Source organism: Sciurus vulgaris, assembly GCF_902686455.1.
Source record: "Sciurus vulgaris genome assembly, chromosome: 18".
NCBI lineage: Eukaryota > Metazoa > Chordata > Mammalia > Rodentia > Sciuridae > Sciurus > Sciurus vulgaris.
Genome location: NC_136479.1, coordinates 35,013,996 through 35,031,569, shown reverse-complemented (window position 1 = coordinate 35,031,569; position 17,574 = coordinate 35,013,996). Strand labels below are relative to the sequence as shown.

General features: G+C 41.9%; 1 protein-coding gene across 3 annotated transcripts in view; it reads right to left on the bottom strand.

Moving 5' to 3' along the window:
- The window catches only part of LOC306649995 (nuclear envelope pore membrane protein POM 121-like), a 28,626-nt gene that overhangs the window by 7,581 nt on the left and 3,471 nt on the right, over nucleotides 1–17,574 (bottom strand). For all 3 annotated transcript variants that reach the window (XM_079121585.1, XM_079121584.1, XM_079121583.1), the window contains exons 4-7: nucleotides 16,951–17,031; nucleotides 15,107–15,278; nucleotides 686–777; nucleotides 63–136 (exon numbers count right to left, since the gene is read on the bottom strand). In XM_079121585.1, the coding sequence (XP_078977711.1) occupies nucleotides 63–136; nucleotides 686–777; nucleotides 15,107–15,278; nucleotides 16,951–17,031 (419 nt within the window). The remainder of the gene's footprint in view (nucleotides 1–62; nucleotides 137–685; nucleotides 778–15,106; nucleotides 15,279–16,950; nucleotides 17,032–17,574) is intronic.

Genomic DNA, 17,574 nt, shown 5'->3' with positions numbered 1-17,574 from the left:
ACCCTGACCTAGGCAGGGCAGTGCTCAACCAGGTATCCTCAAGGGTACTTCCAGCCACTCACCCCTCTCTCCCTGGAACTCCTTGTCGGCCACCAGTGGAGTTGGGGAGCTGGAATGTGGACCCGGCTCCTCTTCTCTGCAAGGTTTTGAAAAGGTGGAGTTTAGTTTAGAGGTTCCCTGACTAGATACTAGATAACGTTCACACCCCCTAACCATCAAGTGGCCAAAGCCACTCCTAGGCCACACCATTCTTAATCATGATTTAAGATCTCAGTATGTCAGCACAAAAAAGGTCAAAGGAGAATTTCTACAGAAACAAAGGCCACGGAGAAACCCGCCTTAAACCAACCACAGCACATTCATCTTCAAAACTTTCCTCAGTCTGCCGAGTCCTGATCTCCACAGGAGCAGAGCCGCAGCTGGCTGTGTGCCCAGAACCCTCTCTGTATTCCACTGAGTGGCGGCTGGAGCATGAGGCAGAGCAGGGGCCTGTGCAGCCAGTGAGACCGCAGAAGAGCAGGGGGATTCTGGTGGGCACTGCACTGCCCTTCTCTTATACTTGTCTTATACTCCTGACCCACTGAGTCAGAGTCACACAAAGTCCAAGAGCCAGCTCCATTCCTTCCCTCCTCACCTCCCACTGTCCACACAGAGCTAAAGGTAACTGCAGGAGGTTGATGATCACCTTGTTTTCTTGGCTGGCCTCTCTGGGGTCTGGGAGCGGGAGGAGGCTGGGCTAGAGAAGGGAGATGCAGGAGGACCACTCCTCTTCCACAGCTGAAATCAATGAGAGTTACACAGGGAGACTTGAGCACACAAGGCTTGAGATACTTTTGCGATTGTGTTCATCACTGCATGTAAAGTCTCTTTCTAAGGGACTAAAAAATACTTCTTTGTGAGATCCCTGAAAAGAAAGTCAATTGTCAGTTATGGAATTACAGCAATTACAATTATGGAAGCAAAAAAGGAAAGAAAGGTCTAAACATGGAAGGAAGGAATAAACCTTTTATATATGTTAAGAAGCAGAATTAAAGATTTTCAGTAGCAGTGCAAAGTTATCATGCACACAAGTCTACTCTAGACTGTGTATGGAAAAGTAAATTTATACACTCTTTTAGTGAAGATAAGCCAGTAAACTAAGTCTTCTTTTCATTAAGTTTAGTTTAATTAACTTTATTTTTTGTGATAACAGAGACTGAACCCAGGGATGTTCTATCACTGAGCTACATCCCCAGATCTCCAGCCCCCTTTTATTTTTTATTATTATTTTTTTTGTGGTGCTAGGGATTGAACATGTGCATGCGAGTCAAGTGCTCTACCAAATAAGCTACATCCCCAGTGCCCCCTTTATTTTTTATGTTGAGACAAGATCTTGCTCAATTGCCCAGGCTGGCCTCAAACTTATAATCCTCCTGCCTCAGCCTCCCCAGTAACTGGGATTACGGGTACATGCCACCACACCTGGTTGTTTTCTTAAAACATGCTGTCATGACATTCATGAGTTTTGCAACACTATGACATTTATGGTTATGTGAAGATCATCCACAGCTGTCTCTTCTACCAGGAAAAGCCCCTGACAGCAAAGATGCAGTTTTCACCTTTGTGTCCTCAAAAGCCAGCGGCAAAGTCAGCAGAGTCTACTGACGGAGACACAAAACCATCACCATGGTTTCATTTTTCCCTACTCAAAAAGCTTCCAGTGATTTCTTACCTGCAACAGTTGCATCACGTAAGTACAGACAAGAGAACAACATTGCTTAATAAGAGTTCCAAAGAGGAAATGAGACATGAAGGAAGGCTGGCAGAACAGTGGAGCATTCCCCAAAACCCACACTAGGAAGCCCAAGGCCCAGCTTGAGATGAGAAAAACCCTCACATCAAGTAGAGCTGTTCTGCTCCATAAAGGACAAAAAAAGGACAGTCACGGGCTGGGACTGGGGCTCAGGAGTACAGTGCTTGCCTACCGTGTGTGAGGCACTGGGTTTGATCCTCAGCACCTCATATAAATAAAAATAAATAAGTAAAATAAAGTTCCACTGATGACTAAAAAATGTTAAAAAAAAAAAAAGGACAGTCACTTGGAAAGGCACGAGTAAACAACAGTCTAAAAACATGGGATCAGAGGGATATGAAAGATCAGGACAGGGAAATCGAAAGTGATCTGATCATTTAATCCATGAAAACTGGCATTTCCAAACACCTCAAATCCTTGATACTCGCTCACTGGTTTTCAACATGACTGCTCTTCAGTCATCTGTGGAGCTTTACAAGAATGTTTATTAATGTCTGGACCTCAGACCTTGTACTAATTAGTTTTTTGAGACAAGGCCTCCTCCCTCCTCAGGCTCCTGAGTGCTGGGTCTATAGGATAGTACCACTGTGCACAGCATCATGCCTTTACCTTTTAAACCAAGTGACCTGGAGGCTGAAGGTCACACATCCCATGACCATGATGTTGGGCTGAGGCTCACATGCACAGATGTAATAAAGATGAGGGTGCAGGGCACGGTGGTGCACGCCTGTAAGCCCAGCGACTCAGGAGGCTGAGGTGCTAAGCGACTCAGTGAGATCATCTCTAAATAGGATGTTAGAATGTGGCTCAGTGGTTGAGTACCCCCAAGTTTGATCCCTGATATAAAAAAAAAAAAAAGATGAGGGCACGTGCTACCACTCCTGTCCAACACTGTATCACGGGTCAGCCAAGTGCAACAAGGCCTAAGAAGACAGGAAGGGCTGGGATGTAGCTCGGTCCCAGAGCACTTGCCAGTAGGTCTGAGGACCGGGCTCAATCCCCAGCTGTTCATTTCAATAGAGAAATGGACAGAGAGATGGACAGAGAGACTGGAAAGGGAGACTGTCATGAGAGGGCATGACCATATATACAAAAATCATAAAAAATACACAGATGAATATTCAGAATTCAGCAAATTTTTCTGAGTACAAAATCAGCTCTATTCCTACACACCCACAAACAATCATAACGATCCTGAGGAGGAAGGAGAAAACACAGACATTACGACTTCAAGACTGAGGCACAAGGGTAGAAAAACAGACCAAGAGGACAAAATAAGAGTCTAGAAATGGAACTGTACACGTGGACACTTAAATAACGACACAGCTGGGGCCGCACAACAGGGAAAGGACGGTCCTGTCAGTAAATGTAGCTGAGAGAAACAGGCATTCCTAGGGGAAATAATTCTGATCCTCTCCCTTACAGCACACACAGAAACCAATTTCAGGTACATCTGATCATAGAGTTAAATGTGAAAGGTGAAATAATAAAGCTTCTTGAAGGTAGCAGAGCAGAAAGCCAACACAACACAACCTTAGGCAAAGATTTCCTGAAGGGTACACAAAATACACTAACCCTCAGACAAAATGGCACGCCACTGAGGGACTGAGTTAATGCAAAACAGTATGACAGAGGGCTTGTATCTAGAATAGATAAGAACTTCCTCAAATCAGTCAAAAAAATAGAACCCAACAGAAAAGTCAAGAAACCTGAACATGTATTTCTTACAGGAGGATATGTGAATAGTCAATGAACAGTTCTCACTTCTGTCTCACCAGTTATCAGAGAAATGCAAAGTAAAGCCACAATGAAATACCATTTTACATTCACATGAATGGATAGAGAGAATGACAATACCAAGTGCTGGTGAGGATGTGAAACAACAGGAACAAAATCATATATTGCTAGTTGTAAAAGTATAAACTAAAACACTCAAGAAATTGTTGGGCCAGGCGCAGTGGTGCCAAGTCTGTAATCCCAGTGGCTCAGGAGGCTGAGGCAGGAGGATCAAAGCCAGCCTCAGCAAATGAGCAAGGCCCTAAGCATCTTAGTTAGAACCTATCTCAAAATAAAAAATAAAAAAGGGCTGAAGATGTGGCTCAGTGGTTAAGTACCCCTGGGTTCAATCCCTGGTACCAAAAGAAAAGAAAGAAAGAAATTGGCAACATCTCCTTAAACTAAACATACAGGAACTATACATGTGTACCAAACAAAAGACTTATCTAAAAATGTCCATAACAGTATCATGCATAACAACCCAAATCGGACACTCAAACATCTGATGGAAGAATGGTTAATTGTGGCATATCCCATTACAGAACAGTATAAAGCAACAATAATGAATGACCCACAGTGACTGCAGTAGATGGACGAACATCACAAGTAAAATGCTGACTGAAAGAAGTCAAACACAAAAGGACGCATGCTCTATGTTTCCATTTAATTCAAAAACAAGGAAAACTATTTATGGTACTAAAAATATTCAGGAAGGAAAAGAAGAAGGGGTACAGTGACAAGGAGTGTGTGAGCCAGGGGAGGTTTGGGTGTTGAAAACGTCTTATTACTCGACCTGTGGATGGTGTGGTTAGTATCTGTGTTTCTCTGTATATTACACAATTTTCAAAAGCCATTAAAGAAGACAGATTTTATGACAAAGAATGTCACACGAGATATCATAGGTAAAACACTCTCTGCCAACCATGTGCTGCAGGGCAACATTTCAGTCAATGACAGACTGTATAAATGGTGGTGGGCCAGTAAGATTAGCCTGGAGCTGAAAAACTCCTCTATTTGGTAACATTGGCATTACTTATGAATTTGTGGTGACTCTGGTATGAACCTGCTACACTGCCAGTTGTGGAAAAGCATAGCACAGCCAGGTGCCGTGGTGCTTGCTTATAATCCCAGGAGGCTGAGGCAGGAGGATCCCAAGTTCAAGGTCAGCCTCAGCAACTTGGTGAGATCTTTGTCTCCAAACTAAAAAGTAAAAAGGAGTGAGGATGTGGCTCAGTGGTAAAATGTCCCTGGGTTCAATCCAGCATTCCCCACCCCCCATAAAAAGGAAAGCTTGGGCTGAGGCTGTGGCTGAGTGGCAGAGTGCCTGCTCATCATGTGGGAGGCTCTGGCTTCCATCCCCAGCACCACATAAAAATGAACAAATGAAATAAGGCATTCTATCCATCTACAACTAGAAAGACCTGGGCCCAGCGTCTGGAGTGTTTGAGGATGGGATCTGGGATTTCAGGTCAGCTTAAAAAAAGAGAGAGAAGAAAAACTCAGCACATATAATTATGTAGACTACCCGATTCTCAGTGTCTATTTCTTTTTTCTTTTGGTGGTACTGAGGATTAACCGGGGTCCTGAGCATGCCAGGCAAGCACTCTACCACTCAGACACACCCCCAGGCCTTTTTATTTTTTGAAACAGGGTCTTGCTGAACTGCCCAGGCTAGTCTCATGATCCACCTGCCTCAGCCTCCTAAGTAGCAGGGTTTACAAGCACGTACCATCATGCCCGGCCAGGATCTAATGCTTGATAAGGATAATAAAATAAACGACTATGCTACTGATTTATGTATTTATTTAGGTGCATTCCTACTTACATATAAAAAAAGGTTTACTCTAAAACTACACGTTATGTCTGCAGCAGACTCGTCCACCTCGTGTTTACGAGTTCCTTGGTTGCATCAAGAGGCCACACCGAGTGGCTGATCTGTACCATCTGGGTCATGCAGGCGCACTAACTCTATGATGCTCACACAATGATGAAAAAATCACTAATGACACATTTTTCATTAAGTGACATTGACTGTACCTGCACATACGGTAAGAATGTTAACAATAGCAAGCTATGGGGCAGGACTAGGAGAGACAGGACGATGGAATTTTGCTTATTTTTCTTATTTTTACAAGAAAGTTACCTATGCTTTTTTTGAAACCAAGAAAGGCACACATTTCAACAAATAAGAATAACATACAGTAAAAAGTAGACTCTTATTGGGCACAATGGCACAAGTCTGTAATCCCCAGCTACTTGTGAGGCTGAAGCAGGAGGATATGCAAGTTTGAGGTCAGCCCTGGCAACCTGGCAAGACCCTGCCTTCAAAGAATTAAATAAATAATAATGTACCTATTATCCCAATAAATACTGTCAGTTTCTACTGCACTGCCAGTTGTATAAAATCATGGCACATATAACTATGGACAGTAGCTACATGATCACTTTTAAAAGATTTAAAGACAGAAAGCAAAAAACAATATGGAATAAAACACACACAGTTGCCCAGGTAAGATGAGGCTACATGTAGTTCTGCACCTTGTTTTTTGTAACTTTTTAGTGAGGTTGTGGAACAGGAACAAAATCATATCGTGCTAGTTCTAAAAAGTATAAACTGAAACTAAAAAAGTAAAGGTACACTTGTTCATAGGGTGCTTCCTAAGAGCAAAGCTGCTGGGTCGTTGGGCAGCATCTCTAACGCTGACAATTCCTGCCACCCATCCTCTGGAGAACGAACCAACACTCCCAGCAGCAATGTGCAAGAAGCCTGTTTCCGCTAGTACTTCTGTGGTTTCCATTTTTATATTTAAAACTTCATTTCATTTGGAATAGGTTTCTCTAATATAGAAAAAACTCTTGAAAATGAGAAAAGACCAGTAGCCCTTCAAAAAAATGGGCAAAAGATAATGGGATGTAAAGTAAAAATAATCATTCAACATATGAAAAGACCATGTTCACTCATGAGACAAAAATTAGATACTACTCTTCACCTGCCATATAGGTGAAAACCCAAAACTGTGATAAGCTACTAGGTTGGCCAGAATGTAGAAATGCTCTCTTTCATGCCCAGTGCTAACAGAATGGTACACACTGGATCAACCAAAGAATTATGACCCCAATTTTTTTGTGTAAGAAAACATAAAAATATAAAATCAGAGTGATTTTATGTAAAAAATCCTGCCATCTTAAATGTGAATTTGAAATATCATTATGAGCTAACAATTTTGATTCTTCTTTTTGGAGGATCTGTACCTCTTATCTCTGCTAAAACCTAGACTAGTCTGTAATAGAACTTCGACTGGAAGAAACCGAAACTATTTGAAGAAATGGCCAACTTTAATCTGGAGTGGAAATGTACAAGGATTTGCGGGGAGGGATCAAAAGCAATGAGATTATTTATCCAAAGACTGCTGGGGTCTAAACAAAAGGATACAGGAGCCAGTTTTTTTTTTTTTTTTTTTTTTTTTTGTTTTTGGGATTGAACCCAGTGGGGGTGCTTAACCACTGAGAAACATCCCTAGCCCTTTTTGTGAATTTTGAGGCAATGTCTCGCTAAGTTGCTGAGGCTGGGTTTAAACTTGTGATCCTCCTACCTCAGCCTCCAGAGCCACTGGGATTATATGCATGTGCCACTGGCACCCAGCAACATGAGCCAGTTTGAAAGGACTCCCACCAGCCAACACTGTAACAGTCTGTGTGCAAAAATTCACTACAATTGAAAAGCATGAAATATCTATAAAGATTTGGAAGTTAGTAAAGATAATTACCAGCAACAGCAAAATCCCCACTGGTTCCCTCTGCAGTCAGCTGTGCCATCTGATTACCCTGTCACCTCTCCAGGCGGTACATTTTCTTCCACACAGATTATCAGGTAAATATATGCAGGTACCACAAAAACTGAATATCCCCTTTGCAACCCACAACAACAGCAGATCTAGGTAAAGATAACAAATGGCTGCTTAAATCACCAGAGGAAAAGCCCAAAGGAAAATTTAAACGGATCAGACCAGCAACACTAAAACCAGTGGTCAATATTCACATCCCTGGAGGTTTCAAGATGGCGGCCTAGAGGGTGGCTGCATTTCATGTTGCTCCAGGACTCAGGATTCAAAAGAGGAGATATTGAGACACTTGGGACCAACTCAAAGCAGCCGGGTGACTCTCACCCGATGGGAAGGTGTCCCGGATGGGACGGTGGTCCCGGAACGCAGGAAACTTTGTGAAGTAGAACTGCCGGCGAGACGCCCCTCCCCCCGCTGGAGCAGTGACTCGGACAACTGGGAGCGCCGTAAAGGAGGTCGCTGGGCACAGCGCTGGGACTTGGAGCAACCACTGGGGCTCCGGCGGCTGCCCAGGGGAGGAGTGGCGAGGAGAGCTGTGTGGACTCAGGACACCGGGGCCTGCCCTGAGGAGGAGGAGGAGGAGCGTGGCCACTTGGATTCGGAGTGACTGCACCAGAGCTACAGGCGGTTGCCAGAGGAGAAGCCGCACGGCGAGCAGCGTGGACTCAGAACGACTGCTTCTGAACACCGGCGCCTGCCCTGGGGACGAGGAGGAGGAGGAGCGTGGCCACTTAGATTCGGAGTGACTACACCAGAGCTGCAGGCGGTTGCCAAGGAGGGGCTGCGCCGCGAGCTGTTTGGACTCAGACCACTTCTGAACCCCCGGGCCTGCCCGCAGGAGAAGGAGGAGGAGGAGGAGGAGCGCGGTGGGTCCTTTGGACTCGCAGTGACTGCATTAGCGCTCCAGGCGGCTGCTCAGAGGAGAAGGCGAGTGGTGAGTTGTTTGGACTTAAAGCCACCGCTCCTGAACACAGGGGGGCTGCCTGGAAGAGAAGTGTGGTGGGTCGCTTGGTCTTGAGTGGCCGCACCAGAGCTCTGGGCGGTTGCCCAGAGGACCCGTGCAGCAGGTCACGTGGATTCAGAGCCACTCAGAGTGACCGCTCCTGAACACTCGGGGGGTTATCTGGAGAAGGAGGAGGAACGGGGAGGGTCACTTCGACTCGGAGTGATTGACTGCCCAGGGCTACGGGTGGTTGGTGGGAGGTGGAGGCACGCAGTGAGTTTCTTGGACTCCTAGTGACCGCACCGGAATACTGGGCGGCTGTCTGGAGGAAGAGGCGTGTGGCGGGTCTCTGGGACTCAGAGCGATTGTACGGGGGCCCCAGGTGGCTGCTCAGAGGAGGGGCCGCATAGCCAGGCGATTGGGTGCAGAGCAGGATCCCAGGATCCAGGAGGTTTCTTGGTGGAAGAGCCGCACAGAGACAGGCTTAGGGCGGAGCGAAGGTTCCAGAACTGCGGGCAGATTCTCTGAGGAGGGGCAGCCTAAGGAGATTCATCTGCGAAGGGTGAGGCTCCCAGGCCCAGGAGGTAGGGCCGGGCCCCTGGGAACTTTGCAGAGGAAGGCAGCCCAGCCCAGGCGGTAGCTGTAAATTGAGGGGAACCTCTAGGAGGGAACTAACCAGCGAGACCTCCCCACCGGGTGTGTCTTCCCTGCCGGGTGAGGTTTCCCCACAAGGACGGTAAAACCAGAGACACAGGCCCAAACAGGCCTTGCCTCAGCCCGCAGCCTAGGTCCCCTTTGGATGACCATTGGTCAACAAGTGGAGGCACCTCTGCCCACTAGCAGGGAATATACCCCACCTGAAGGCCACCACTCCTAGAGAGGCAGCTTCCTTGTGGAGCACCGCATTATCAACTTCCTCCAAGACTTCAGCCTACTGAAGGCTAAGAGGGGATATATAGAAATCTTCAGGGACATTGTAAGTCAATAGAGGAAATCTGCAATATCTCAGCAGTCCACTGAAACCTGAACAATATGAGAAAACAAGGAAAGAAAATGCTGCAAACAAATCTAGATGTTACATCAATAAAACCCAATGACAGCATGGCAGAAGAAATGACAGAAAAGGAGTTCAGAATGTACATAATTAAAATGATCAGAGAAGCAAACGATGAGATGAAAGAGCAAATGCAAGCATTGAATGATCGCACCAATCGACAGTTAAAAGAGCAAATACAGGAAGCAAAAGATCATTTCAATAAAGAGTTAGAGATATTGAAAAAAAACCAAACAGAAATCCTTGACATGAACGAAACAATAAACCAAATTAAGAACTCCATAGAAAGCATATCCAATAGGATAGAACACCTGGAAGACAGAACCTCAGACATTGAAGACAAAATATTTAACCTTGAAAACAAAGTTGAACAAACAGAGAAGATGGTAAGAAATCATGAACAGAATCTACAAGAACTATGGGATATCATGAAAAGGCCAAATTTAAGAATTATTGGGATTGAGGAAGGCCTAGAGAAACAAGCCAAAGGAATGAACAATTTATTCAATGAAATAATATCAAAAAATTTCCCAAATCTGAAGAATGAAATGGAAAATCAAGTTCAAGAGGCTTATAGGACTCCAAATACACAAAATTACAACAGACCCACACCAAGGCACATTATAATGAAAATACCTAACATACAAAATAAAGACAGAATTTTAAAGGCTGTGAGAGAAAAGAACCAAATTACATTCAGGGGGAAACCAATACGCATATCAGCAGATTTTTCAATCCAGACCCTAAAAGCTAGAAGGGCCTGGAACAACATTTTTCAAGCCCTGAAAGAAAATGGATGCCAACCAAGAATCTTATACCCAGCAAAACTTACCTTCAAATTTGACGATGAAATAAAATCCTTCCATGATAAACAAAAGCTAAAAGAATTTACAAAAAGAAAGCCAGCATTACAGAACATTCTCAGCAAAATATTCCATGAGGAAGAGATGAAAAACAAAGAAGCAAATCAGCAAAGGGAGGAATTATCCTAAAGGAATTGTCAAATAAAGGAGGAAACAAGTTGTGTCAAACAAATAAATAAATAAAATTTAAAAAACGAACCAAATGACCGGAAAACCAAATCATATCTCTATAATAACCCTGAATGTTAATGGCCTGAATTCATCAATCAAAAAGACACAGACTGGCAGATTGGATTAAAAAGAAAGATCCAACAATATGTTGCCTGCAAGAGACTCACCTCATAGAAAAAGATACCCATAGACTAAAGGTGAAAGGATGGGGAAAAACATACCATGCACATGGACTCAGCAAAAAAGCTGGAGTATCCATCCTCATTTCAGATAATGTGGACTTCAAGCCAAAGTTAGTCAGAAGGGATAAAGAAGGCCATTTCATACTGCTTAAGGGAAGCATAAATCAGCAAGATATAACAATCATAAACATCTATGCCCCAAACAGTGGCTCATCCATGTATGTCAAACAAATCCTTCTCAATTTCAGAAACCAAATAGACCATAACACAATAATACTAGGTGATTTTAATATGCCTCTCTCACCACTGGACAGATCTTCCAAACAAAAATTGAACAAAGAAACCATAGATCTCAATAACACAATCAATAATTTAGACTTAACGGACATTTATAGAATATACCATCCAACCAAGAGCGAATACACTTTCTTCTCAGCAGCACATGGATCCTTCTCTAAAATAGACCATATATTATGCCACAAAGCTAATGTTAGCAAATACAAGAAGATAGAGACACTACCATGTATTCTATCAGATCATAATGGATTGAAGTTAGAAATAAATGAAAGAGTAAAACACAGAAACTATTCCAACATCTGGAGATTAAACAATATGCTATTATATGATGAATGGATAACAGAAGATATTAGGAAGGAAATTAAAAAATTCTTAGAGGTAAATGAGAACAAAGAAACATCATATCAAAATCTCTGGGACACTATGAAAGCAGTACTTAGAGGGAAATTTATTTCATGGAGCGCATTTAATAAAAGAAGTAAAACTCAACAAATAAACGACCTAACACTACAGCTCAAAGCCCTAGAAAAAGAAGAACAGAACAGCACCAAAAGTAGTAGAAGACAGGAAATAGTTAAACTCAGAGCTGAAATCAATGAAATTGAAACAAAAGAAACAATACAAAAAATTGACAAAATAAATAGTTGGTTCTTTGAAAAAATAAACAAAATTGATAAACCTTTAGCCACACTAACAAAGAGAAGACGAGAGAAAACCCAAATCACTAAAATTCGGAATGAACAAGGAAATATCACAACAGACAGGATTGAAATACAAAACATAATTAGAAGCTATTTTGAAAATCTATACTCCAACAAAATAGAAAATTTCGAAGACATCAACAGGTTTCTAGAGACATGAATTGCCTAAACTGAACGAGGAGGACATACACAATTTAAACAGACCAATTTCAAGTACTGAAATAGAAGAAGTCATCAAAAGCCTGCCAACAAAGAAAAGTCCGGGACCAGATGGGTTCTCAGCCGAGTTCTACAAAACCTTTAAAGAAGAGCTCATTCCAATACTTCTCAAAGTATTCCATAAAATAGAAGAGGGAACCCTCCCAAACTCATTCTATGAAGCCAATATCACACTGATACCTAAACCAGACAGAGACTCATCAAGGAAAGAAAATTTCAGACCAATATCCTTAATGAACATCGACGCAAAAATTCTCAACAAAATTTTAGCAAATTGCATACAAAAACATATTAAAAAGATAGTGCACCATGATCAAGTAGGCTTCATCCCAGGTATGCAAGGTTGGTTCAACATCAGGAAATCAATAAACGTAATTCACCATATTAATAGACTTAAAGTCAAGAATCACATGATTATTTCAATAGATGCAGAAAAAGCATTTGATAAAATACAGCATCCCTTCATGCTCAAAACACTAGAAAAAATAGGGATAGTGGGAACATTCCTTAACATTGTAAAGGCCATTTATGCTAAGCCCATGGCTAATATCATTCTAAATGGTGAAAAACTGAAAGCATTCCCCCTAAAAACTGGAACAAGGCAGGGATGCCCTCTTTCACCACTTCTATTCAACATCGTTCTTGAGACTCTGGCCAGAGCAATTAGACAAACCAAAGAAATTAAAGGGATACGAATTGGAAAAGAGGAACTCAAACTATCCCTGTTCGCTGATGACATGATTATATATTTAGAGGAACCTGGAAATTCCTCCAGAAAACTCTTAGAACTCATAAGTGAATTCAGTAAAGTAGCAGGTTACAAGATCAATGCTCATAAATCCAACGCATTTTTATACATAAGTGATGAATCTTCAGAAAGAGAAATTAGGAAAACTACCCCATTCACAATAGCCTCGAAAAAAATAAAATACTTGGGAATCAATCTCACAAAAGAGGTGAAAGACCTCTACAATGAGAACTATACAACACTAAAGAAAGAAATTAAAGAAGACCTTAGAAGATGGAAAGATCTTCCATGTTCTTGGATAGGAAGAATTAATATTGTCAAAATGGCCATACTACCTAAAGTGCTATACAAATTCAATGCAATTCCAATTAAAATCCCAATGATGTACCTTACAGAAATAGAGCAAGCAATTATGAAATTCATCTGGAAGAATAAGAAACCCAGAATAGCTAAAGCAATCCTTAGCAGGAAGAGTGAAACAGGGGGTATTGCAATACCAGATCTTCAACTCTACTACAAAGCAATAGTAACAAAAACGGCATGGTATTGGTACCAAAATAGAAAGGTAGATCAATGGTACAGAATAGAGGACACGGACACAAACCCAAATAAATACAATTTTCTCATACTAGACAAAGGTGCCAAAAATATGCAATGGAGAAAAGATAGCCTCTTCAACAAATGGTGCTGGGAGAATTGGAAATCCATATGCAACAGAATGAAACTAAACCCATATCTCTCACCATGCACGAAACTAAACTCAAAATGGATTAAGGACCTCGGAATCAGACCAGAGACCCTGCAGATTATAGAAGAAAAAGTAGGTCCAAATCTTCACCTTGTTGGTCTAGGATCAGACTTCCTTAACAGGACTCCCATAGCACAAGAAATAAAAGCTAGAATCAACCACTGGGATAGATTCAAACTAAAAAGCTTTCTCTCAGCAAAGGAAACTATCAGCAATGCGAAGAAAGAGCCTACAGAGTGGGAGAATATCTTTGCCAATCATACTTCAGATAGAGCACTAATCTCCAGAATCTATAAAGAACTCAAAAAACTCTACTCCAAGAATTCAAATAATCCAGTCGACAAATGGGCTAAGGAAATGAATAGACACTTCACAGAAGAAGATCTACAAGCAATCAACAAACATGGAAAAATGTTCAACATCTCTAGTAATAAGAGAAATGCAAATCAAAACCACCCTAAGATTCCATCTCACCCCAATTAGAATGGCGATTATCAAGAATACGAGCAACAACAGGTGTTGGCGAGGATGTGGGGAGAAAGGTACATTCATACATTGCTGGTGGAGCTGCAAATTAGTGCAGCCACTCTGGAAAGCAGTGTGGAGATTCCTTAGAAAACTTGGAATGGACCCTCCATTTGACCCAGCTATCCCACTCCTTGGCCTATACCCAAAGGACTTAAAATCAGCATACTACAGAGATACAGCCACATCAATGTTCATAGCTGCTCAATTCACAATAGCCAGACTGTGGAACCAACCTAGATGCCCTTCAATTGATGAGTGGATAAAGAAACTGTGGTATATATATACAATGGAATATTACTCAGCCATAAAGAATGATAAAATTATGGCATTTGCAGGCAAATGGATGAAATTGGAGAATATCATGCTAAGTGAGATAAGCCAATCTCAAAAAGCCAAAGGACGAATGATATCGCTAATAAGTGGATGAGGACACATAAAGGGGGGAGGGAAGGGTTAGTGTTAGGGTTAGAGTTAGGGTTAGGGAGGGGGGCAAGTATGGAGGAAGGAAGTACTGTATAGAGGGTAAAGAGGGGTGGGGGGAAGGGAAAAAATAACAGAATGAATCAAACAACATTACTCTATGTAAATTTATGATTACACAAATGGTATGCCTTTATGCCATGTACAAGCAGAGAAACAACATGTATCCCATTTGTTTACAATAAAAAAAAAAAAAAAAAAAAAAAAATTCACATTCCTGAAGCAGGAAACCAAACATCACCTGCCTGCCAATGAGATGCAATAGGAAATAGAGCACTACCTGTGCAGTAACTGCTCAAATAACTGCACTCGAATCTAATCAAGCTCTAGGATCCAGCTACTCACAAGGAAAGTAGGAGAGAATCCGTCTTTTGACGCTATAGGGCTGGGGTTATGGCTCAGTGGTAAAATGCTTGCTTAGCATGTGTGAGGCACTGGGTTCGATCCTCAGCACCACATAAAAAGAAATAAAGGTTCATTGACAATTAAAAAAAAAAAAATGACACCACACTGAGATAAACTGAATTCAGAATGTGGGAAATTCTGCAGAAAAAAGGGAATTTTTTTTATTTTTAAAGCATAAAAAAAGGGACCTAAAAATATTATAGAACAAAAGACAAATGTACAATTACAAACATAATGTTCTGAGTTTCGGTAGCCAATAAAATGCTGGTAACTACTGAAGCTACACTGGAGTTTTCATTATATTTTCTGTGTATATTTGAAATTTTATATAAAAGAATTTAAAAATAGGAATTGTACCTGTGAGATGCCTCGGGTAGAACTATAGGAACTGGTAATTGCATTGCGGCTGGAGCTGGGAATGCCACCTGTGCATGTGCTTGTCAGGGAGCTCACAGAAGAGGTGCGTGATCGCTTATTCAAGTGGTCGTCTGCGCTCTGGGAAGTGAGACCTCTCTTCAGAGACCCAGGCCTAACCAAAGAGAAAAGGTTAGATGTACTACTGAAGGCAGCACCTTTCAAAGGTTCCATCCGTGGTTACATACAGCTAGAAGGAAGTGGACAATGCTCTTAATTGGCACTGCTCATAATTTGGCTAAATATATCTGACAAAGTCAGTAGAGAGAAAGCCAAATACCACAAGTCATTCATTCTACACTGCATTAAGAAGTCTTTCCCTAAGCTCTCACCCATAGAGCCTACTTGTAGCCACATCGAGCATGTGACAGTCCTTTACCTTCTGGAGGACCACTACGCTTCCTTTCCTTATTCCCCTGAGAGCACTCTCCTCTGAGCTAGTACTCGCTAGTACTTCTATATCCTTAAAACTCCCTCACCCACCACCACCACCCGCTTCTGGCTCTTCCAATCCCCTTAACATTCCCAACAGCCCAACTATGGAACCAGCCTAGGTGTCTGTCAACCGTTGAATGAACTAAGTGTGGTATATATACACACAGTTTCATTCAGCCATAAAGAAAAATGAAATCACGTCCTCTGCTGGTAAATGGAAGGAACTGGAGAACATGCTCACTGAAATAACCCAGGCTCAGAAAGTCGAGGGTTATATGTTTTCTCTCACATGTGGAAGCTAGGGAGGAAAACTGAAGGGTGGGAAGTGTCTCACAAAAACAGAATGGAGACCAACAGAGGAAAGGGGAGGAACTGGGAAAGGAAACTGACCACACTACACTGTTGTATTGTGTTGTGTATGAATGTAACAACGAATCCCAGTTATGTATGCTTATAATGCACAATGAAAAGGGGAAAAAAAAAAAAAAAACCAAACCCCCCCAAAACAACAAATCCCCTTAATCTTTTGGTTGCTTGATTGGAATGAATTTCAGTTTGCATACATCCTTTCTTGTATGTTGAGCTGAACACGAGGTTCTGCGTCAATCCAAGCATAACTGTGGAAAGCGGGAGGAACCACTTCCCAGCTTCATTCTGATCGTCTTCTAACAGCACTGAGTAGGAACATATCAGCTTGTGTGACAGTCATACCACATTGCTGATTTGATGGAAGTTATCCTAAGCCTTTCCACACATACTTCTGAGCTATTTCCCCTTCCATTCCCACCCCCCATGGTGTTTTTTTTTTTTTTTTTTTTTTTTTTTTTTGCATAGATACTGGGGATTGAACCCAGGGATGCCTAACTACTGAGCTACACCCCTAGCCCTGTTTATTTTTTACTTTGAGACACAGGATCTAAGTTGCTAAGGCTACCCTCAAATTTGTAATTCTCCTGCCTCAGCCTCTAGAGTAACTGGAATTCCTGGTGCGTGCCACCATGCCCAGCTCTTCCATTGTACTTTTAAACTCAAATGTAGAAAGTTAACAGTTATCTTAAACTTTATATTTTTGTATTTTATCTATTAAACAAGCTTTGTGATCCTTCTGTTTACTTACCTGGTTGTCAAATACACTTACTAGCCCTCTTAGCTCTAGCATAGTTCATTCATATTAAAGTGAAACTATGAAAAGAAATTGGACAGAAGATGGTTAATTGTGGCAGGTCCTCCGATTTCAAAACATGCGAACCTGAACTATGCAAAAAGCAAAGAGGAAAATCTCTAGGGCAACAGATGTGATAATGCCCTTTTCCTCAATGGTTGATATTTCATTCAGATGAACTCTCACTTACTTAGGTACAAAAGAAGCAGGGACTCCATTGGCCACCAAGGGCTCAAATGCTGAATGTCCACTCCCACTGCTATCATGGCGCCTACAATAAACCAAAAAATTCTCAGTGAAATAACATGATCCCCACCCGGCTTAAGGCATATTCTCAGATCCCTGGGATTACATATTGCCTCTCTGGGGCACAGGTTACATTCTAGACAAGGCAAAGGTTGTTTTAAACCCCTAATATTTTGAAAAGTAAATTTAATCTGAGGTAGTCCTGGTAATGAAGGATAGCATGAAAATACTTTGAAGACCTTTTGAACTATGCAGGTGTATCAATTTCTTATCTGCTAACTTCACACTGAAGTATTATGTTCATAAATTAACCCAACATCCACAAATTTGGCGGGGGGGGGGGGATCCAAAATGTGTTAAGGACCAATCCACACACCTCACAGTGCTCCAGAGGTTAACATGCTAAAACTGTTAGGTAAAAATCTATGTCACATATAAGAGCATGGAAATGACACACATGATCATGGCTTATTTCAATAATGGGAAAGATAATATCGAATTTTTAGTTATAGGTGCACCACAGTCAAGAAAAATCATCATCCTGGAGAACATGAGACACCTATTTGTA